Source organism: Anser cygnoides, chromosome Z (assembly GCF_040182565.1).
Source record: "Anser cygnoides isolate HZ-2024a breed goose chromosome Z, Taihu_goose_T2T_genome, whole genome shotgun sequence".
NCBI lineage: Eukaryota > Metazoa > Chordata > Aves > Anseriformes > Anatidae > Anser > Anser cygnoides.
This window is the reverse complement of record NC_089912.1, coordinates 67,798,154-67,821,193: the sequence shown is the minus strand read 5'-3', so window position 1 is coordinate 67,821,193 and position 23,040 is coordinate 67,798,154. Positions and strand designations below refer to the sequence as shown.

Here is a 23,040-nt window from a genome sequence, read left to right as displayed (position 1 = left end):
ACACTGGCTGTCTGACAGCAGGGTCCTAGGTCTTTCTGTAGCTTCAGGCCTGCTCAACACAAAATATAAAATTTTCAACTGACTTGGTAAATTGTTTTCTGCTAATGAAGATGCTTTCTTGCTTGATTCTCTAGGACCATGGAAGCTGTAGACATGAATGAATTAAGCTTCTAAATGTAGTGTAATTTAATTAGGCCACTTGCAAAGTAGTTGAAATAGACAAAACTCCTTCAGGGAAAACTAAATAGGAAGGGAGAAAAGATCTAGCTCACTTTACAATTAATGCAGATGGCTAACAAGAACAAATCTGTCAGAAAGCTACTGTCTTAGATTCACCTTTGGTACTGGAGACAGACCTGTAACATTCAGCAAAAAAGTCAGGCTGACTACAATAGAATAGGTGGTTACTCGCTTCTGCCAATACCAGTTGATTGGGATTGAAAACAACTCCTTTGGAAGGGAGTTGGTATCCAGCTTGAAATATAGGTCTTATGAATCTTTTTTTTCCTGCATAGCAACATGTGATTTAGTATTCAAAAATACCATCTAATCTAAAACAAAAGTGTTCTCTCTCCTTGCTTAAGAGAAGGGATATATTTACCAGCATAGTTTGAACTAAGTATCTAAATGACTATTTGCTGTTCAAGCTAAAATTAACAGTTCTAGCTGGAGCTTGACAATACTTGTCGGGATAATCACTAAGTTAGAAGAACCTCTTCCAGTCTGGTCAAAGATGATTGCTGGTCTGCTAGTTAAGTTTGAATGGACATTTGCTATGACTTAGTTTCTGTTTTAAAGAACCATGAACTTGGTGGTATATTTAACATCAACTGAAGCAGGTATGATGAAACAGTACAAGTGTCTGTGTCATGGTCTGGCTTTCATGTTCAACAAACTAATGTAACTGGACTCATCAAGCTGGATCGATGCTGCATAAGATTTCTTCATAGAGATTGTCCCAAGTCAAGCATGGGTTATAAAAAAAAAAAAAAAAAAAAACAAAAAACCTGCCACTCCTATTCAACCTTAAAAAAATAATAAAATAAAATAAAAAAAATAAAATGGGAACAGGGGGGAAAAGTATTTATTATCCATGGTATTGCAGAATAACCTTGTACTAGATTATTTAAGGTTTGAGTCCAAATGCTTAAGTAATGCTTAACTGCTAAAAACCAGGTTATCTATGTGTTACTTCTGTTCTGTGGCTCTGTCCAGCACACAGTGCCTTAAATCTGGGTTATAAAAAACTGCTGAATAAGAATGGCCTTCTAAAGAGTAGCTTGTGTTTGGGGTTTTGGTGAGAGAGTGAGAAGTAGAAGCCTACTTCAAAACATCAAAAAAAATTGTGTTGCTCTTTTATATTGGCATTAGGGGGTGGGAGTGGAGGGAGGAATGTTAGGACTTTTTTTTCCTCAAATGCAACAAATAAGAATTCCAAACATGTTAGAAACTGAATGAAACTGAATTTACCCTTGTAAACAGCTCTGCTTTAGGAACTACTTGTTCCTTATGTAAGTCACTATGATTGCTGTTACTAGGCAGTTAATTTATTTTAATTGAATGGAAAACATCTTCCCTATATTTAAAAGATACTAGTAAATGCTCTTTCATCGTGAAACTACTTTATACTATTTCCCAATCTCCATAGAGGAAAAAGCCAAACTTTCTGAAAAGTGGACTTTAGAGCACTTACCGTAAGTCAGTTTTGGCTAGCAACTTGCATTTTTCAGTAAGTGCTGCCTTTTTTTGTTCTCCTCTTGGTAATAAATAACAAACAGAACAAATAAAGAGTTTGCAAATTCAGTTTCAGCATTTCTTTCCTACTCAGATACAAAATGAGAAGCATGCATGTTGTCCTGCAGCTAATATTCATATTATGCAGTTTAGAGGTGTTTGCCTCACTTTCGGGAGAAAGCAGAAGGTAAGTGTCTTCAGTTTTCTATAGCTGTCTGTGCTATTATTTTTCTCCAACATAGCATAAGCCACCAATGTAAACATTTCCACTGGCAGCTTGCTTATATATTTGGTGAAATCGGGAACTTCTTTCCTTGAAGATTTTTTTTTTTCAAGAAGTTAAAATGGTTTATCCACTTCACTTATTTTGCCATCAATTACATTGATAGCTGTTGAAGCTATATTCTTACTCTTATATTCTTATAGTGAGGGTGGAGCTCAAGCAGCTTTTTTCCATTATGTGCTGAGTGTGAAAATATAGTACGATCTCAATCATTATATTATTATATGCACAATTTTATGCTGATAGTATTTATATTAATATCTCAAGTCTCCTAGACTGCACATCTCTAATTCTTTGGAAATATAGCCTTTGGTTTTCAGTATAAACATCACTAGAAGGAGGAGGACTGCAGGCTCAGTCTCTATGAAAATATCATTTGAAAACAACTGAATAGCTACACAACGAGAAATAGCTCTGACTAGTCTATGTCTCACTTATGAGAATAGCCAGTACTAAGTGGTGTAAGAATGTAAGTCTTAATAGCCAAATGTACATTAAGAACGAATCAAGGTCTGCCTGCTTTAAGACTTAAATTGTGGTATGTGAAGTGTTTTGTGATGACATGAATGCTGTATAAAAAAAAAAAAAAATGTTGCTTCTTGCATGAGTGTCTAGGCCTGAGGCTGGATACTGCTATTGATGCTTGAAATACCCGAACAGACTTTGCAAAAAGAGCCTTCAAAACCATAAGGCTTTATGTTTCTCCCTTCTTTTTGATGATGGTTAATTGGGCATCCAGATCTAATTAGAGCACAGCTTTGATATATTCATCTAGAAATAATCCAGCCAGAAGATAAGACTATTACAGCTTCTGGAGCAGGCAACGTGGGCCAGACCATGCAGCTGCAAGATGGCACTAGCAGCCACAGTTGTTGTATCATAGAATATCCCGAGTATCATCAAGTCCACCTCCTGGCACCACATAGGTCTACCCAAAAATTCAGACCATATGACTAAGAGCACAGTCCAAAACAGTCCAAAAGCTTCTTAAACTCCGACAAGTTTGGTGCTCTGACTATGCCCCTGGGGAACCTGTTTAAGTTTACTGTCATGTAATGCTATCATGGCTTCAGTTACAAGGGAGCCATGACTTCTTTGTTGGTCAGTTCTAACTATCAGACCAACCCTCTTTCTCAAGTCATCAGTTTTTTAAATGATGGATTGAATAGCTCTATATTTTAATGCACAGATCAACAATAAATCAATGAGGATGGTTGGCTTGAAGCTGCCAATAAAGTATTTTGCAATCTAAGAGAGGTGAAAGCAATTTTTGTGTACTGATTTTGAAATGCCTTTTTCTTTCAAAAGACCATTCTTCCATTCCTCAAACCTTCCCAGTGATGGGTAGCACAGAAAGTATTTTGATTTCCATACTTGTCTCTAAAATTCTCGCTCTGATTTACCACCTTCAGTGACACTCTTAGAAACCTAAATGCTTTCTTTTCTTTGATATTTAAATTGCATGCCTCAACATCTCCTGTTTCAGCATGACATTTCTGTAACATTTTCTCCCTGGGTTTAATCATAGAATCATTCAGGTTGGAAAAGAACTCTAAGATCATCTAGTCCAACCTTTAACCTTGTACTGACAAGTCCACCTCTAATTATACTGCTAAGTTTTACATCCTCCAGGGATAGTGACTCAACCACTTCCCTGGGCAGCCTATTTCAATGCAATGCAATCCTTTGAGTAAAGAAATTTCTCCTAATATCCATCTTAAACCTCCCCTGGTGCATCTTGAGGCCATTTCCCCTCATCTTATCACTTGGTGCTTGGGAGAAGAGCCCTATCCCTGCCTCACTACAACCTCCTTTAAGGCAATTGTAAAGTACAGTAAGGTCTCCCCTGACCTTTTTTTTCTCTCCAAGCTAAACAACCCCAGCTCCCTCAACTGCTCCTCATAAGACTTATTCTCTAAAAATGAGGGAAGTGGATATAATGTGGAAGTGGAAAAACTCAGTTTTCCTAATGTCTGTTTTTCTAAACAATGTTGTTCAATAAAATGCTTTTTCCATAGGTGTCCATTTGAATTTCCAGATCAATATAGACAGTGTTGGCATTTCAGAGTTCATGATGCTCACTTGCGATGACTTTTTTTCTGACTTTTTTTGTTTTTCCTGCTGTAAAGTCAAGTAGATCCAAAACCTCAAAGCTGGACTTGCAACAAATGCTGTGAACCTTGTGTCCAAATCTGGAGGAGACCAATATGCATGAGTACTCCATACGTACTCACTCAGAATGAATATTCTTGCAGAAGTTGCTAGGCTGAGTTTATTTAAACACCTCTGCTGGCTGAAATCTCAAAGACCACCATCACCTCTGGTTTGCAGAAAGGCAACTGAAGGCAAAACTTCAGTTTGCACTGAAAAGTTCAACTTGGCATTTCCTGCCTGTTTTGTTGTTGTTGTTGTTATTATTATTATTATTACTATTATTATTTTATTTTTTATTGCAGACTCAAAATAATGTTTTATAAGAAACTTTGTGAGAATCCTTAGATTCTATATTAGCTTGAGTCTGATCCCTTCTGTAGGTTCTACTCATAGTTATTGCTCTTCAGGGACCATTCTTAACTTCTGCAAAGGGTTTTGGCTGCATTTTTAATGTAATAAATGTTCAGAAATGCATTTCAACATAAACTTCTATAATACCTTAATGCTTGGTTATTGTTAGGAGTAAGATAACCAGGTGCTTATAGAAATCCTACTAGGTGTCCCAATATATCTTTAAGGTCTAGAGTCTGAGGGTTCCAACTCCTATCTTTAAGAAAAACTTGTCAATCTTTTCCCCAAAATGCTAGAATAGGTGGTGTTACTCTTTGAGATTTATAGTCTCACATCAGTAAGTACATACAAATGCTGTACTTGTAGATATAGGGAAGAATAAGACAATTCTTATCCATTTGCCAGACCACTGAGTTTTTGTTTCTTCCCTCTGATGATGTTATTGTCATGCAGAGTTTTGAAAAATATGTAATAGACAATGCTTTGAAAAACTGCTGTACAGTTTTCTACTTATTATGAAGTTACAGTAAATTGTAGTATAGCTGAAATATTTGTAAGATGAGCTAATTGCAGGCAAAGAAATTGGTTTTGAAGGTGCTGGATGGCAGCTGGGCTATATCAAACTTCAGATATCTTATGACTTCCCAGAAATTCATAGAACTGTAGAGTTACGGAAAAGTCTAGTATGGAAGGGACCTCTGGAGATTTGGTACAAACCTTCAGCTGAAAGCAGGGCCTTGGTTTGGGTTATGTAGGTGTCCTGACAAGCATTTTTTAATATTGTCAGTGAGAGACATTCTACCATTTCCCTGGGGAAGCTATTCTAATATTTAATTGTTCTCTTGGTAAAGATTTTTTTGTATTCAGACAGCACTTATCCTGAAGCAACTTGTGCATGTTGCATCCAACTTCTACCTTCTAGGAATTTACCCCTTCTGTAGAATTTTCAGTGAGATGAGATATACGTATTTTTCTTTCTTTTTTTTTTTTTCTTCCTAATTTGAGTTATAAATCTATTCTTAACGTAGCACAAAGTAAGTGTGACCGCAGTGCAGCTTCAGGTGGAATTACTTCAAGTAGGTCCCCTAGACTGAAATGTTTGTCTTACATATGTAAGCATGCATACTTAGTCAAACTTTGAAGTACATGCACCTTCCAGAAAGTTTTGGGATCTGTAAACCCCAACAGCACTGGAAAAATAAAGTTTGCCACTAATTAACAACATGAAAGTAAAATAAAAGGTTCAGAGTAAGAGTACAGTGATTGATCTAATCTAATTGCTGAATCAGAGCAGAGACAAGAAAGGAAAAAAAAAAGAAAGAAAAAAAAAGTCTGTTTCTGGTAGTGACCATTACAGTTTGATCCAAGAAAAGTAGTAAGAACAAAGCAAGTATTCAATGTCATTTCCCAAGCTCAGAACCCTTTCAGATGCCAACAACAGATTATTGGTTTAGATGTTATTGATTTTGATCTAGAGTCCAGCACAAAGTTAGTGAAAGGGAATTACATATAAAATGTACTTTTCACAAGGTTGGATTTGCATTCTGCACTAGCTACCCCAATTCCTGGTGCTTGGCACACAAAACAGCTTCACACTTCCCTACCAGATAAGATTTTGAGAGGTCCCTATTGCATGGAAAGGATTCTTAATTCTCTGCTTATCTCATTTCTGCTACCCAGAGATATTGAGCATATGTGTGTTTTTTGCTGTCTCCTTTTTTTAGAGTCTCACCTGTTAATAGCAACATCCTCTGTCTCGGGTCCATATATTGCAGGCCTTGGGCTAAGGTTAAGAGTCTTCTGGGAAAATAGTTGTTTAGGAGCAGCAGGCAGGACAGTGGGAGTGTGCATTATAAATACTACCAGCAGCAGCTGCAGTGCCTGTTTACTGCTGGTGTGTGTGACAGTGGAAAGTTTGAGGCATCAGAGCCAGTTTGGGTGAGCTGAGTGTATGTATGAAGGGTTGCACAACTACCCAGTGGCCACCAGGCTGCTTAAGATTCAATGACTGGAAAGAGACGTAGGTCTACTTAGTATCTCAGTAACAGTTTATTGTGTATGTAACCTGAACATACAATAAATAGCACTCAAAAGCTGAACTGACTGGTGTATCTTCCTTGTCCAAACAACAGATTTCTCAATTTTGTGGAATCAGGTTACATTTGTTTGGTTTCTTCATGTATTTGTATAGGGGGGGGAGGGGGGGGGGGCGGGTCAAAGAGTGGAGGGTAATGCACTGCCTGTAACAAAAGCTCATGCATCACATTGCAGGAGCTGCAGATCTGTCAACCAGCTGGGGCCTGGAAAAAAAAGGGTCCCACTGTAGAACAGAGGCAGCAGCATTAACGTGGAGAGGTGCAGAGGGAGAATTGCCTTGCAGTGAATGAATATTCAGTATATAAATGTCAAAATTGGTGTAAATGATAGAGAGTAAAAGTTAGGTATCAATACCCCATCATTCTTCAGCTTTTAGCACTGCTACCTGTGAGGTTAAGGTCAGCAGTAAAATACTGGACTTGTTTTTCAGAACAGAAGGGTCATTCTACAGTGCATCAGTTTTTTAATGTCTAGCTGTAGGCACTTTCAAGAAACTCAATTTCTGTAAAGTGACAGCCCTTCACTTACTGAAAGCCAGAAGTTTTTTAGTATTTAAAACTGGACACTAAAATGTACAGTCACTCCAGAAAATGAAGGCGTTTGGCTGAAATCTAACTGGCAAAGTATTCAACTCAGCAAGCTGAAGAATACTTAGATAGCTAAACATTTGTCTGCTTTTTCCAACTATGTAAGTTAGACAGTTAACAAGTAATACTTTTATTTATGAGCCTTCTTTTAACTCAGGAAAACATTTAAACATTTATTTAGACTTAAGGGCAACCCCGCACAGCTAATAGTTGAGAAATTAGAAAGATATATTGAAGTACTATACCAATTTGAGATGTGCTGCTGTGCCTTTGTGTTTAGCTTTAAGTATGCAGAGTATAGCCACTGTCTGAATAGGGGAACTGCAGATATTCTCTGTGTATTATTGGTTGATTCTCTTCAATAGCACAACCCACCAGAAGTATGAGTATGCATAATGATCTAAAAAAGGGGGAAAAAAAGCAGGCTGAGTAAATGATATTTTTTTAAAGTGTAATTTTAAATCAACAAAGAACTTAGGATTAAGCAGTGGTTTATACATTTTGTGTACCAAGAACTGCTATAAAAGCAAAGGAGAAAACAACTTGAAAGTGCTTCCAAAATATTGGTATATGGTTTAAATGCAAACTCAAATGTTAGTTTAGTGTACTGCCCTGGAATGTTTTGTTTGACAGCTCTTCAGAAAAAGCTTTCCACAGGGAGACAAGAGAACTGAATTCTCCATATCCGATAGACTGTAAGCTGACCAGCTGGAGTGAGTGGGGGCCCTGTGACCCATGCACCAATCAAAGGGTAAGCTGTAGTTGGAAGTTTTTGTAACAAAGCAACAAACAAATTAATGTTATCTGTCTGCTTTTTAGTTGTGGGAAAATATGATATTGCAACTCCTCATATTGAATGTTTGTGATTTGTTGAAACCCATAATCATTTCAGACCTGAAGCCATAACAGTAAGCAAGACTACATCCAGATGTACTAAACCCTTCAAGAGCTGTCATTGAAAAAGTTTTGTTGATAGAAATAATATTTTATGGCCATGTAAATGTTTCCGTTTCTGTAAAGAGCATCACTTTTTAACAGACTTTCCCCTTTTAAATAAGAAGCAATCTTTTTAGCAAAAACAGATTTTTGTTTTCTTAGGGGAGTTCTTACAAGACTACCAAAAAATGAAAAACTTGAAAGCATATAAAATGTGTATGGTGCATTTCCTTCCTGGATAAAAAAATAACCGGGGGGGGGGGGGGGGGGGGTGAAAAATAAGCATAATAATATACTGGGGGGGGGGGGGGGAGAGTGATAAATAAGCATAATACTATATTTGCTAAGATACTGATTCGATGTTCCTATAAATTTACAGCATAAGCTGTGCCTGTGATTTTTCAACCAATAATATCACCAAAGACGCCTCATTTTGAGAAGTTCTAAGTTCAGATGGAAATTCACCAGTTTTTGTATGTCTTCTCTTTTATCTTATCATAGAATCATAGAATATCCTGAGTTGGAAGGGACCCTTAAGGATCATCAAGTCCAACTCTTGACACCGCACAGGTCTACCCAAAAGTTCAGACCATGTGACTAAGTGCACAGTCCAAACGCTTCTTAAATTCAGACTTGAAGCAATATTAAAGCTGTTATTTATATTTCAAGTTTCGTTCTAGAAGTATTGAAAGATTCGGCCAGTTTGGTGGAAAATCATGCCTGGAGACTTTAGGAGATACACAGAGCTGTGAAAGTGACCAAGTCTGTCCTGAAGAAATAGAACCAGACTGTGGTGCTGACTTTCAATGCAATTCTGGTAGGTTTTGTTTTCATACCATCATGAGTTGTGCAATAGTTCAGCAAATCACATCTCACTCAGTTCTATGAAGAAGTTCAACCAGTTTGTGTTGAAGTCAAAATGCTTACACAAAACAGAGTATATGCTTCAATTCTTTTCTATTTGGGGATGATTTCCTGAAGCAGAACATTATTGCTAGGGATTAAAGACAGTCCCGAATGTGTAGATAAGTGGGTTGCAAAGCCATGAGATCGAAAGCATAACATAAAAAATGCTTGAGAAAGGGGTACATTCCTTCCATCTCTCAAAATAATTTGCCTCAGATCTAAATTATTTTCCTGTGTTTTTCACTCCATGTTTAAAAGCTATCCATAGACTGTTCTTTCTTCTAGCATTCCTGTTCCACCTGGTACAGAATCCTGTTTTATGAAAAATCACTGGGATAAAGCTAGGACTGAAGGAATTCTAGCAAAATGGATAGGGAGGCTTAATGACTAATGTGGTATGGTACACGCCAACTGGGGACCAGCAAGTCTCTAGGTTCAAAGATCTTAATATGTAAAGCAATACAGGCATGGCATATGAATTAGATGAATTCAAGATTCATCACAAATGAAAACAAAATAGAGTAAGTTAATGATACTAAAACTAATCAAAACAGGAAAGGAAAGATGCTAGGTGAATTTTGAGTTCCAAGCTATTGTCAGTATTGTATCTTTCTGGAAAGACCGAGTAGAGAAAGAAAAATTAAAAAGTGTGTCTTTAATTATTAGTTCATAGCCATTGTGTGATAATTACAGGTGAGATAGTTAATATTAACAAGTGGTTTTATTATTATTATTATCTGAGGGCTAAATTTATTCAAATCTTTGAATTCAGTAGAAAAAAAAATCAATCTGTGTATAAACTGTGATACCTGAAGTCAGTAGGATTAGTTCTTCACTGTTGCATTAGAATATCAATCATTATAGTTCATGTTCTACAAATAGTAACAATTTAAGCAATTAAGAAATAATTCTTTGCTGATATTGAAGTAATGTTTTCCTGTATTCTCCTAATACATTAAAAAAATCTAATAATAAAAAATTAATATAGAAATAACCACAAGAAATGATAACTTTCTGCAAATGACAGCAGTTCTCCATCTCAGTAAACTAATAAGCAGATTTATTAGTATGGTGGGTTTTTTGTTTTTTAGGGTTGTTTTTTTTTTCATTCTAAGGAGGAAGAATGAAAATTCCTTGTGAAACTGGTGAAACTATACAAAAAGAAAGATCTCAATGAAGAATAGCTGGGGGTGTCACTTAATGTCCATCTTGGAAAGAATTGGATTCATTCAATAATTTTTTTTTTTTTTATTAGGTCGATGCATAAAGCGACGGCTTGTGTGTAATGTGGATAATGACTGCGGAGATTTTTCTGATGAAGATAACTGTGAATCTGAACCACGATCACCATGCCGTAACCATGATATCGATGTGTCTGAAGTTGGCAGGACTGCAGGGCAAGGGTATGTAATGAAGGGAAAAAAAAGCAGTATTTGGCATTGTGAAGAGTCTAAGACTGTCTCCAAAGCCAACTGAAAATGCTGGGACACTGGCATTCCCAAAAGAGGAATCATGTTTTCATTTGTATTCAGAAATGCAACATAACTTTCAGAAGAACACCTGACTACTTTTTATATTGTGTACTTGGGGAGGATAAATATTTATCCAGACAGTGAATACTAAGTAAATCAATCATTATGTTAATGTGCAGAATTATACATAGATATTACATGAGTATTTTTAAAACACTTATTATTTCAGCATAAAATATATAGGTATATTTTATATTTATATATACGTATATATATATATGTTTTCAAGTGATACTTAATAAGGACTCAGTCATTCCCCATTACTTTACTAACATGAGCACCTAAAAGGGAGAAAAGTTCCTTTGATTATTTTATACTACAGGCTGCCTTACTGCAACAACACTGCCTGTAGGGTGGGTTTTTTTTAATTATTGTCCTTCACTTCCCCAGATCTTGATTCATTTATAGTTTTTCTCATTAATCTAAGTCGAAAATTGATCTTTCTTTTCTCAGACCATACTGTACATATTTAATTTCAAACAGAAAGAAGGTGTGACATACTGTGCATCTACAAATTGAGTCAAAAGACAGCTATCCAAACGGGAACAGAGGAAAATAAAAGTATACTACAGCACCACCTTGTGTTTAAATGAAAAGGGTGCATCCTGCGTTTCATCTTGGAACAGCATGACAGCATAAGTGCAAAATCTCTGCCTTTGTAGTACGGGGAACTAAGCCAGATGGGCATTTATTTATTTATTTATTTATTTATTTATAGAAGCAGCTACTTTATTATTTCTTTTAAAATCCAGTGTTGATGTCGTCCATGAGAAATGTATAGAGGCACATCTGTGGTACCCAATGCAGACAATTTTGATGAACCAATAACCAGTTTTTGCAGTTAGCTAGGTGCATGTATCAGACATAAACACTGTGCTTCCTGGAAATATTAGAATCTATGAAGGAGTTAGAAAGGCAATAAACAATATAGAATCCCCAAATGAGCAGCTATTTTCAGAAGTAATTCTTGTGCATTGGTAGGCAGATGTGTAGAACTACATAGTCAACGTGCCCTCTTTTCAGGGCTTGCAGTGGTTCAGATTTCCTCTCCAGGGAGTTCTGTTACTCCTCCAAGTCACTCCCTGGGAGAAGAGACAAAGCTAGGAGCTGTTGTATATTCCTTCTACATGAATCTTGTGCATTCTTGATACCAAAGTTCCTAACAGCAAAAAAAATAATAATGAGTTATGCAGAAAAATAAATAAATAAATAAATAAAACTTTTAAACCTATATGTAATAGTTTAATAGTTCCTCAAAAATATGTTGTTCAAGAAGAAATGTATATTCCTTCCTTCCATTCGTAAGGTTCTCACTGCAATATCTATCTTTTATTTTTCTGTTTCTTTCTCATGTATGACCATTAAAGTGCTTTACATATATGTAGTATTTTATCCATTACATGAATGAGAAACGAAGAAAACAAAAGATGAGACAAACTGCCATGGTGGAGCCTTATCCCTAAGGATTCAGTTCCACATCTATATTATCCATCTCTTACAAAAATTAGGCTTTTCTGTTCATAACACCATTGCTTCCAGACTACATGTGCTGACACCTTCTTTTTTGAAGCATAACCTGTCCTGTATTTCTCTTGCAGTATCAATGTTTTAGGGATGCAGCCAATGGCCAGCCCATTTGACAATGAGTTTTTCAATGGTCTTTGTGAAAGGGTGCGTGATGGGAACACACAGACATATTATCGCAAGCCATGGAATGTTGGTGTTCTCAATTACGATGTAAGTCTAAGTCCTTCTATGCAAGTTAGAATGTTTTAAATGAATCCTGAATCTTGACTTCCTCTCAGAAGGCTTGAAACCTCTTTGAGTAAGTTAGCATCAGCTTTTTAGCCTCATACTTTCAGTAAAGTCCGGAGGGAAACTGGTTATGTTATCATATGCCTCAGCAATTAAACTCAGTTGCTCCAGATAATTTCCCACACATTTATTGTTGCACCTGTGCATAGTAAATGAAAGTGTCTTTCTGGAATATTTACCATATGGTTGGATGATATGCATAGGAGATGTAAAAAAATGAATACTATACCTAATTTTACTGGATAGAGCAGCAATCAAAACATTTTCAAGGACACAAGAAAGACTGCGATAAAAAGGAAGGAATAACATTATGATACTCTGGTGCTCTCTAAGTTTCTTAATCAGTGACAAGTTTCTCTCTCCTGCTGGAAAAAAAAAAAAAAAAAAAGACTTTCAATGCAATTCTGTTATATATATTAGTGTATATATCTGTATATATATATTTCATTTGTGAAAAACCCACATTTTAAAATATACACTGCCATTAAGGCATTGTGTTCCTGTTTTCTTCTGAAGACAAGACTTGCTGCTTACATCACATCTGCTCTTGGACAGCATCATCTCTCCACTTAGTGAAGGCTTTTTTCCATAACAGTTTCTGACCACAAATGGAGCTAAAAAGATGCAGACACTCTTGGGAGCCTGGGTCTCAGGAGAGCCTGAATATACAAGGAAACTGCATAAAAACTCCCATGAGGTTCTGAGAGAATCAAGATAAATCAAATTACTGTTTTTTACTGAATCCCATTCTCTAGCTGAGTCAAATTATTTAGAGATTCAAATGTGCATTTCCAATGAAAATTGAAAATTTTCAAGGAGAAAAAAAAATAGTAAAGGGTTAGAATTATTTTATTTTTTCTGTCAAAACATATTTTTTAATTCCCAAATGTCATGAAGCCTTTACTGATACATTTTGTGGAATTATTTTGCTATTCAGATAAAATATCTTCTCTTTAAATTACTCTTTATGTTCAAAGTCAGTTTGGATACATACGAAGTAGACAGGTAGCTGCTTCCCAACCTTAATGCTTCTGTGCTGTATTCACATAAGTGCCTATTTTTTATAATTTTCTGTTGTTGTTGTTTTTGTTGTTGTTCTTGATAAGTAAAACATGCAACTTCAAAGTGCTACATAGATTTTCCTGTTACTGCCTGTTCTGGCTTCTCATATAACCTTTTCATCCTCTTTTCTAAGACAAAAGCAGGCAAAACCTTCACATCTGAGTTCTATCGTGATCATCTAAAAATGATACGAGAGGTGTACATGGACAAACAAAAAAGCTTCAACGTTGGCCTGTCTCTGAAATATGCGCCTACTTCAGGAAGTAACAAAACTTTTGCAGGAGGAAATTTAAAGTTTCACTATAGCAAGACTACAAATTTAGGATCTATGTTGACTAGATTCACAGAAAGGGTAAGTTTAATCAAGCTAGAGTATTTAATGTAATCATTTTATAAATAGTAAAATTTATACAGTGTTAGCATAAAAGCAGGAAGAGCCCAGGGGCAACAAGAAAGTAAGGGATTTTTGCTGAATGGCAGGAATATTTGTACCTACAAGAATTTCTTCATGGAAATGTAGATGCCTGAAGAATTTTGTCAGTTCTAAGAGCATTTGAGTCAGCATTTTAAGATCCTTTAAATGGTCAGCTGTTAAATTCCTTTTTTATACCTCCTACTAGGCACTGCTGTTAAGGGAGTCAGAGAAGTACTACAGAAAATAATGGGGTTTGAAAGGCATGTGTTTACTTAGAGTCTTAACTGCAACTATTTCACAAGATGTCATGTGTTACAGACAGCAGCTAGGTCCTAGTTTAGACTATGATAAAAATATACAGAGTGTAATGTATGAATATATCGGTTACTAAATACTACAATTAAAATGTATGTATGGGTCACATGCCTTGAAAGTATTTTTTTCTTGATAAATTCTCATTTTAAGATGCAAGGGTGGATTTTTATTTTATTTTATTTTTAATTGGAGTCTTTCATGCTGACAGTCTGAGAATAACAGAGAAGTGATCCACAATAAGAGAGAACGTAGTTTTGCTTTAACTATAAACAAAGACTAAACTCCATCTGACTTCAATAGGCATGCAGGAACAGCTTCTGTTATCTGGCAAGCCATATGGAATTAATTTTCTGTTATAAAAGTCAGAATCCTTAGATATTGTACCTAAAGAGAAGAACTTGTCATCAAATGGATCACAAAGGGCTTGCTGCAATTAACAAGGGGAGACTTCCGCAAAACTGCGATAAATGAAGAAGTCTAAATTTCTTGCCTCTTCCTCGGTTTAAATTGGAGAAGTTTTGTTTCAATTTAACAAGTTCGTGTCCAAAATGCTAGATTGAATACCATGTTTAAAAGGGCTGCAGTTTCTTTATAAGTAAAACAAAACAGATTTTCTTGCTGTATTTCATACCAGAATGGTTCTCTCATCTGTTTTCTTCTCCCTGCACTCAGAACCAAACCTTTCTACATGTAAAAGGAAAGATTCAGCTGGGAAGATTCCAAATGCGGAGTCGTGATATCCGTCTCACAGATACGTTCCTTGATGATCTAAATTTTCTGCCTGCTGAATATGATAAGGGGGAATATTTCAAATTCCTAGAAGATTATGGAACTCACTATGCAGCCTCTGGAGCTGTGGGAGGAAAATACGAACTTGTGTATGTGCTGGATAATCATGTTATGTCTCTCTTAGGTATGTGCTCTGTTGGTCTAGCTAGAATATGCAGATTGGCACTGAGTCTCCAGTCATGCAGAGATGGATAAGGATAGACTTGTGTATATACAACACTACTAAGAACAGCACAATTCAATGTGTTCTGCATGTGGCACGCCAGTGACACTTCAAATTATAGAAGTTCAACAGAGATGAGAGTCTCTGTAACTTCCAGTATTATTTGAAATCTGCTTTCTAAGTCTACAGCTTAGAAAACAAAACCTTAAACAAACTTCTTCAAAACATCACAGTAATTGGTGCAATATGATTCACAAGGGGTCCCCAGTGCTTAGGAAATCTGTCAAAACCTTAAATCTAATTTGCTAGTCGGTGTATTCATCTGGAACTCTAAGAGTTGGTGATGGCATAAAATAAGGAATAAATTCAAGTACTTCCTAGAAATTGTGCAGACACTTCAAATACAGTCATCCTCAAATTCATTGCATGGAAGAGGAGAAAGCAGAATACAAATAGGAAGAAGAAAGCATAAACATTTCCAATCGCACCAATAGCACTGAAACTTATCCTCCAATAGTATAATCTCAATAGAGTAGAATAGAATAGAATAGAATAGAATAGAATAGAATAGAATAGAATAGAATAGAATAGAATAGAATAGAATAGAATAGAATAGAATAGAATAGAATAGAATAGAATAGAATAGAATAGAATAGAATAGAATAGAATAGAATAGAATAGAATAGAATAGAATAGAACTGAACTGAACTGAACTGAACTGAACTGAACTGAATAGTTAGTTGGATGGGACCACGAAAAATCATCAAGTCCAACTGACTCATCACCTCAAGGCTAACGAGAAGTCAAAGCATATTATGTCGGGCATTATCCAAATGGCTCTTGAACGCTGACAGGCATGGGGCATCAACCACCTTGCTAGGAAACCTCTTTCAGTGTTTGACCACCTCCATGGCAAAGATTTTTTTTTCTAATGTCCAGTCTGAACCTTCCCTGGAGCAGCTTTGTGCTGTTGGTCACTCTGTCCTTTAATAATCACCTAATTATTTCTGCTTCCAGGTATCAGTGTAGAAGATGTGAAGAAATGTCTTGGATATCAATTTGATGTCAGTGTTGGATATGACAACATTAAGGGCAGTCTTGAAATGTCCGGTGATAAATGTGGGAAGATCAAAATGCAGGATAAATGTAAGTATATACTTATTTTACATTATATCTTTTGCTTAAGGAAAGGCAATAACAATTTTTTCTTCTTGCAAAAATCAACATAGTTATTGCTATTTATTAGGGAAATGACAGATCGCGTACCCCAGTAAAGGTAAAGCTGCCATAATTCCACACTAGGCTGAGCATGTGTTCCCTGTACATACATGTACAACATACACAACACATCCATAGATATATACATGGCCAAGCTAATCAATATAAATAGAAACACAGCACTCATACAAACACAAACAGCACCAATGGCTTCATCCTGTTCTCCTCACTATTGGATCAGTACAGAGGTCAGTCGGTGGAAACATCACAGAATCACAGAAGGGTTGAGGTTGTAAAGAACCTCTGGAGGTCAACTAGTGCAAACGCCCCTGCTCAAGCAGGGCCAATGGGCCAACTAGAGCAGGTTACCCAGGACCATGTCCAGATGGGATATGAAGACCTCCATGACTTGGCATCCAGTGCTCAGTCGCCCTCACAATAAAAAAAGTGTGTCTGTATGTACAGAAGGAACCTCCTGTGTTTCAGTTTGTGTCCTTTGCCTCTTGCCCTGTCACTGGGTACCACTGCAAAGAGCCTGGTACCACTTTCTTTACAGACTCCCTTCAGATATTAGTACACCTTGATGAGATCCCTCTGAGCCTTCTCTTCTCCAGACTGAACAGTCCCAACTCTCTCAGTCTTTCCTCATAATAGAGATGCTTCATCTTTGCAGCACTTCATTGGACTCCAGTGGTTCCACCTCTCTCTTGTACTGTGGAGCCCAGAATTGGAAACACTGCTCTGGAGGTGACCTTAAAGTCACCTGAAGAGAGGGCAAGGTTCACTTCCTGCAACCTGCTGGCAAAGCTCTTCCTCATGCAGTGCAGGATACCATTAGTCCTGTTTGCCACAAGGGCACATTGTTTGCTCATGTTCAACTTGGTGTCTGGCAGGATCCCCAGCTCCTTTTCTGTAAAGCTGTTTTCCAGGCAGTTGGCCCTCAGCACATACAGGTGCATGGGGTTGTTCCTGCCCAGATGCAGGACTCTGCACTTCCCTTTATGGAACTTGTACATATGTACAGCAGCACAACCTTCAGGTCTATCAGCCCCTCCTCAATATACATATATAGACTATACAGATACCTCCAGCAGCTGACCTTAGACATTTAAATGACGCAGTAAATGTTCCCTATATGCTTAGTTCACCCTATTTTTGGCACCTGGATATACAACACTCCAAGGCCACAGGTCCTTGGGTATTACATTACTGGTAGGGATCAGCAGACCCACTGATGCACACCAGCACACATACATGCCACACACACTACAGGTGACTCCAGTAATCAGTCTTAAATGCTTAGTCTATCCAGCAATTGTCCCTTCAATCCTCTTGTCTCCAATTGCTTCAAATGGAGACACACACGCACACAGGTCTCAGTCAACCAGGACCTGACAGTATTTGACCTCGAAACCCCAGTTACTCCAGTGGCCAGCTCCTCTAGTTGTCTCATTGTAGAATCATAGAATCATAAGGGTTGGAAAAGACCCCCAAGATCATCAACCATCCCCCTACCACCAACATCACCCACTAAGCCAAGTCCCTCAGCTCCACATCCAGCCTTTCCCTAGGCACATAGATTTTTATGTGTAGAGATTTACAACCGCTTTGATACTTGGCTCCCAACCCTCTTACATTACTTGCTAGCTACTCTGCTTTGTTATTTGCTAGTGATCACACACTGACATATGTATCCTCACTTGATCCAGTCATTGGCAGCACAAACACGCAGGTCCCCATCATGGTCCAACTCCAGTTGCTGGCACACAGCTCTCCATACACATGTATACACGCAGAATAGAGTTTCTTCACCCAGGAAGACAGAAATGGAATTTAATGAAAAGCCTGGACAGACTGCAAAGATCAGGCACAGCACATGACCAGACAAGCTCACTGATCATCCAGCTTTCTATATGCAATCAGCCACTTCTTTGTCTTTATTCCTCTCTTTCCCATGCTTGTTTCTCCCAAAACTACCTTGATCCCATCTTACCTTTTCAATGGTACCTTCCTAAATATACCTTAAGTATTTAAGTTCTGTACAATCCTCGAACCCTGCTCTTTGCATCCAGAGAGTCTTTCCATTGACTCATCCTGCTGCAGACTCATTCTCAGTCCTGTCCAATGGGTCTGACAGCTCTCCTGGAACAGGCCTGGGAGGAGCCAAGGCAGAGTCTCCCTTTCTCTTATTAAGCTACTTAGGTTCCCCTCCCTGTCAATGTTCCCTTCTGTTCTTCTGTGTCTCTGGAGCTGAGTCTTTTATCAAATGCCCTAAAAATCTCAAATGGCAAGGAGTGAAGGATTTACTACTCAGCACATAAAAGACAATTATTCCGAGTCTTGTAGTGCTCTGTTGTTGTGTTTTAGTTATGAAGCACAAGCTCCTACTATTCCAATTTCTGCCCTTTTCTGGTTCAGCTCAGGTGATAGAGTAGCAGTATTCATAATATTTTTGACTTATTAAATGGTTATGACCTCCATAATGCCTCTCATTTTGCTCTATGCCTTCTTTTTCTTTCAGATATTGGGTTTTCTAATTTAATTGCAAAATAGAAGATTTCATCCCATGTAATAGGTATGAGCAAAGACATATGGAATTCCACCATGACCAGTGGGTGAAGGGTTCCTCTCTCAATTGTCATTTTACAGAGGTGGACTGGTTGTGCTAGAAGGACAACTGTTCGTCAAGATGTATGGACATTAAATTTTCTTCTTCATCTTCTTTCTTTCTGCAGTAGAATATAAAGATGATGCTATCATTGATGATGTTATTTCTTTAGTTGATGGAGGGAAGATTGATTTTTCAGTAAAAATAAAAGAAATGTTACTGCGAAGATCCAAAATGGTTGACATAGAAGATTACGTACAGTGGGCAAAGTCCTTGGTTGATGCACCAGTAGTGATACAGGAACGGGTAAGTACATCCTCTTTAAAACTGTGCCTCTTAGAATCTGAAAACTTCTGTTGTAAAATGGAGGTGAGTCTCCAAGTATCATGAACTACCAGATACTTTCTTCATTTTGACAATTTCTTCAGATGCTTATTCTAGTGATGTGTATATCAGCACTAAAGGATGTTATCCTTTATTGCTATCAAAAGTATTCAGAACTACAGAAAAATCTGTTAAACATGGGCATTTTTTTTTCCTTCCACAGCCTTCTCCAATACATACACTTGTTCCAGTTAAGATAAGAAACTCATATTTAAAGAAACAAAATTTGGAAAGAGCAATTGAGGACTACATTACTGAATACAGTGTGTGCAAATGTGAACCCTGCAAAAATGGAGGCACCCTTGTACTGATAGATGGAGCTTGTACATGCATGTGCTCAAGCTACTTTAAGGGAATTGCTTGTCAGATTCCCAAATCTACGATAGTTGAAGGTTAGTAAATTCTCCAAGCAGACTAAAACAAGCATAGTTTTTAGAACAATATCCAGGCAAAATGAGCCTTCATAAGGACATAAGGATGTCATAGCACTCCCTTATGCCTCCTCCAGTCAAATATCATGGGTATAGAGTGTGGATCTTAGTAGAATTTACTGGGTTCTTTTGATGATAAAGGCACTCTAAGATGGAATTCTTTGTCCCACATATATCATTGCATCTTGAAATGAAAATCCAAATACATTTAAGTAAGTAGGAGGATGGTGGCATGATGGTAAGGACCAAGGCTGTAAGTTGAGCTCAGACAAAAGCAATCTCAACATGTCATAAGCTCTTTTGTCTTCAGTTTCCTGCAAAAGCACTATTACTGCTAGCACATCACCACATTTCATACTTACTGTGTTAGATTAATATTAGACTGGTCCACAAAGGGGAAGAGGGAGCTGAATGCAGTTGTGTACAGGGAAAAAAAAAATAATAATAATGTGCAGTAAATTCAATACCTGTGGTGGAGACTTTGAAGTACAGATGCCTTAGAACTTGATATTCATGCAATTTCCTAGGGTGGCAAAAATGCTGAGACATCTGGGCCCTTGAACAGTGTTACTGACAAGGGCATTTTCAAAAGCCAAATCTGTGTAGATGGGATATATGCTAGAGGGTGGAATGATCTGCAGAGTCACCATAACTGCAAAAATTAGAATTAAATCATGGACCACCTTGTCGACCCTCAGAAGTGCTGGGTAAAATTCTCTAATTAATGATCTTTCTGTCACTGCACAGCAGACAGAAAAATATTAGACTAATCCTAGTATGATGGCTTAATACCAGCTGTCACTGATGGAGGCTGGAGCTGTTGGAGTGCCTGGTCCACCTGCATCGATGGTGAAAGCACTCGAACTCGCCAGTGTAATAATCCTACACCACAAGCAGGAGGCAGACCATGCCAAGGAGAAGCCATTGAAAAACGTCCCTGTTGAGAAGAAAATGTTCAAAAGCAGGTAAGCAGCGTCTCTTAAGTACTAATCTGTTACTGCTGTTTTGAGTAGTCAGCTAATATTTGAGACATTTCAGTGACATGCATAAGCTCATTTACATGTTTCTTTTCAATCTGTGATGGTAGAACTTTTAAAAACAGATACCTCGTAGCTCCAGTTGGTGAATCTTTAGATTTGTCTTTGTATGTCTTCAGGAGTAACATTATATCACAGAACTATGAGAATTTTGGAGAACAGACTAAAAATCCAGCTCTTGAAATCCAGATTTCACCTCCAGTCAAACTTTCTATTAGAAAACCTATGTCTTTGGAAGAGAAAAGATATATTTTCCACACAAGATATATAAAGACAGTTTGGGAGTCTGAATTCTTTTACTTGATAAGTAGTATGCTTAAATCCAACAGAGTTACTCTTACAGTAATGTTGAAACTTTTCACCTGGAAAAAGTTAGTTTAAGAAAATGTTTAGCAACACAGTTTTGTGAGTATTGTTTCTAAAACAATACTGCAAAGCAAAGCAAAACATGTAAGCAGGATTTTGAGAGTGGATGCTCTGGTCCATAGAATGGAAAGGTGATCTCAACTTTCTTCATCTGCTCTGAAGAAGATTTCATGCTGCCTGGAAATGACAGTAAGAGTTTACAGGCCCGGGAGGAAGTGTTTGTGCTTTATGCTTAATATTTTATGCTATATATTAATAAATTACCTCTTTTCTCCAAGGCCACAAGAAGAAAAGAAGTAGCAAAACAGGAAAAGTATTTTGCAAATTTCATCATTGAAACACCTTGATGGTCTTGCAAAATGACTTATACCTGAGTCAAAGATACGTAACAGAACATTTCTTCCAAGCCAGCTCTTTCACCTTCAACAGAGTTCAGCTAGGTCCACTAATCTACTTGTGAAGCACTGTGAAGAAAGCATAGCCAGCAGGACATGATATCACTTGTGGGCTGTCTAGTCCTAAATCAGACAATTATGAACTGCTTCCTACAGCACTTCATCTCCATGCTATCAAAGCCACTCATTCCACAAGTTATGTCACAGCTGGAAGAGCAAAAACTGAGAGAATATGACAGAGAGATGTAAAATCCAGGGTAATGTGAGGCTAACAAGTGTAAAAACTAGGAGACATTAGATAAAACTGGCAAGTGGCAGATTATAAACAAACTGTAGACTGGTCTTCTACACAGTGGACATACCAAAAGGAAATACACATTTTAGAAACCTTAGGAAAAACTAACAGAAGTTTCTCAAACATATAGAAATGACGTTTGTTTATGTAGTCTCTGAAGTATCGATTTTGCTGGGATGGGAGAGCGTTCTGGGGAAATACTTCTACGTGCTTCCCTACTCCTTGGCATACTCCAGGTCTGTGCTATTTTCCTAATGTTAGAAAAAGGATAAAAAATTTAGCCTTTGGTTGATCCAGTGCAATGGGTCTTATTTTAAAATCTTATTTTATTATTTTAAAATTAATGAGCAGCCTTAGTTTTCTTCCTTCAATAAATATATCAATGACATGTCCTTTTCAGTCAGAATGGTAAATATCATGATGATTATACATGATGCATACATATTCAGATATGTTTCCTCCTGTATATTAAAAGTCCTTTTTAAAAAACAAAAATAACTTTACTTTGGCTCCCAATAACATCAGACTTGTTGAGAACTCACTCTTCCAGATGAAGCCAGTGGAAGCTGGCTTAGAGCTTCCACGCTTAAAGCTTCTGCACATCACATATGGTTTGATTTCTTCTTTATTAGAATGAGTTTATGTTACAATCATAATTGAAACACAGTGAAATGTTCTTGATGAGCCATGAGAATACCGTTTCACTTAAATATTGACTAATACATATATCATAACAACTATGTTCTAACACTTTGTCACTGTTTTTTCCCCTTTTTTAGAAATGATTAATGGATTCCAAACCAGTTCTACAAATCACAGTTTCCAATGGTTAGCTTGCTACCCAAGAGCAACAGAACACCGTGAATTAAAAGCATCTGCACCTTAAATGATTGCTTAGCAAAACAAAGTAATATACCAATAAACATCTTAATGGAGAAGAGCTGATGCAGTGGGTGTTGTCCATCTTTTTTTTTTTTTTTTTTGTCTCCTGCTGTCATTAGAACATGAATCATCTACCATTTATGTTTGTTAGTCAATAGCATAATAGTCTCCCTTTGTCTTATTTTCAACAATTCTTTGGGGTGAATGTTTTCAAACTGATTTTCAAGAATTCAGGTTCAGCATGAATATCAGAATAATGCATATAACATCAGCCATTTGATAGTA

At 37.1% G+C, this 23,040-nt stretch overlaps 1 protein-coding gene across 3 annotated transcripts; it reads left to right on the top strand.

Moving 5' to 3' along the window:
* The first annotated feature begins 1,387 nt into the window (after nucleotides 1–1,387).
* C9 (complement C9) lies at nucleotides 1,388–22,818 on the top strand. Of its 3 annotated transcripts, none has more exons than XM_066987688.1 (12): nucleotides 1,404–1,921; nucleotides 7,864–7,957; nucleotides 8,812–8,959; nucleotides 10,304–10,451; nucleotides 12,179–12,317; nucleotides 13,591–13,809; nucleotides 14,860–15,100; nucleotides 16,157–16,285; nucleotides 19,093–19,271; nucleotides 19,513–19,741; nucleotides 20,576–20,745; nucleotides 22,653–22,818. In XM_066987688.1, exons 1-11 carry the CDS (start codon nucleotides 1,836–1,838, stop codon nucleotides 20,722–20,724), a joined length of 1,761 nt encoding a protein of 586 aa, XP_066843789.1. In that variant the 5' UTR covers nucleotides 1,404–1,835; the 3' UTR covers nucleotides 20,725–20,745; nucleotides 22,653–22,818. The 3 variants fall into 3 exon arrangements, with proteins under 3 accessions (XP_066843790.1, XP_066843789.1, XP_066843788.1); XM_066987687.1 differs by having other exon boundaries at nucleotides 7,840–7,957; XM_066987689.1 differs by lacking the exon at nucleotides 22,653–22,818 and having other exon boundaries at nucleotides 1,388–1,921; nucleotides 7,840–7,957; nucleotides 20,528–20,663.
* Nucleotides 22,819–23,040: the final 222 nt, after the last annotated feature.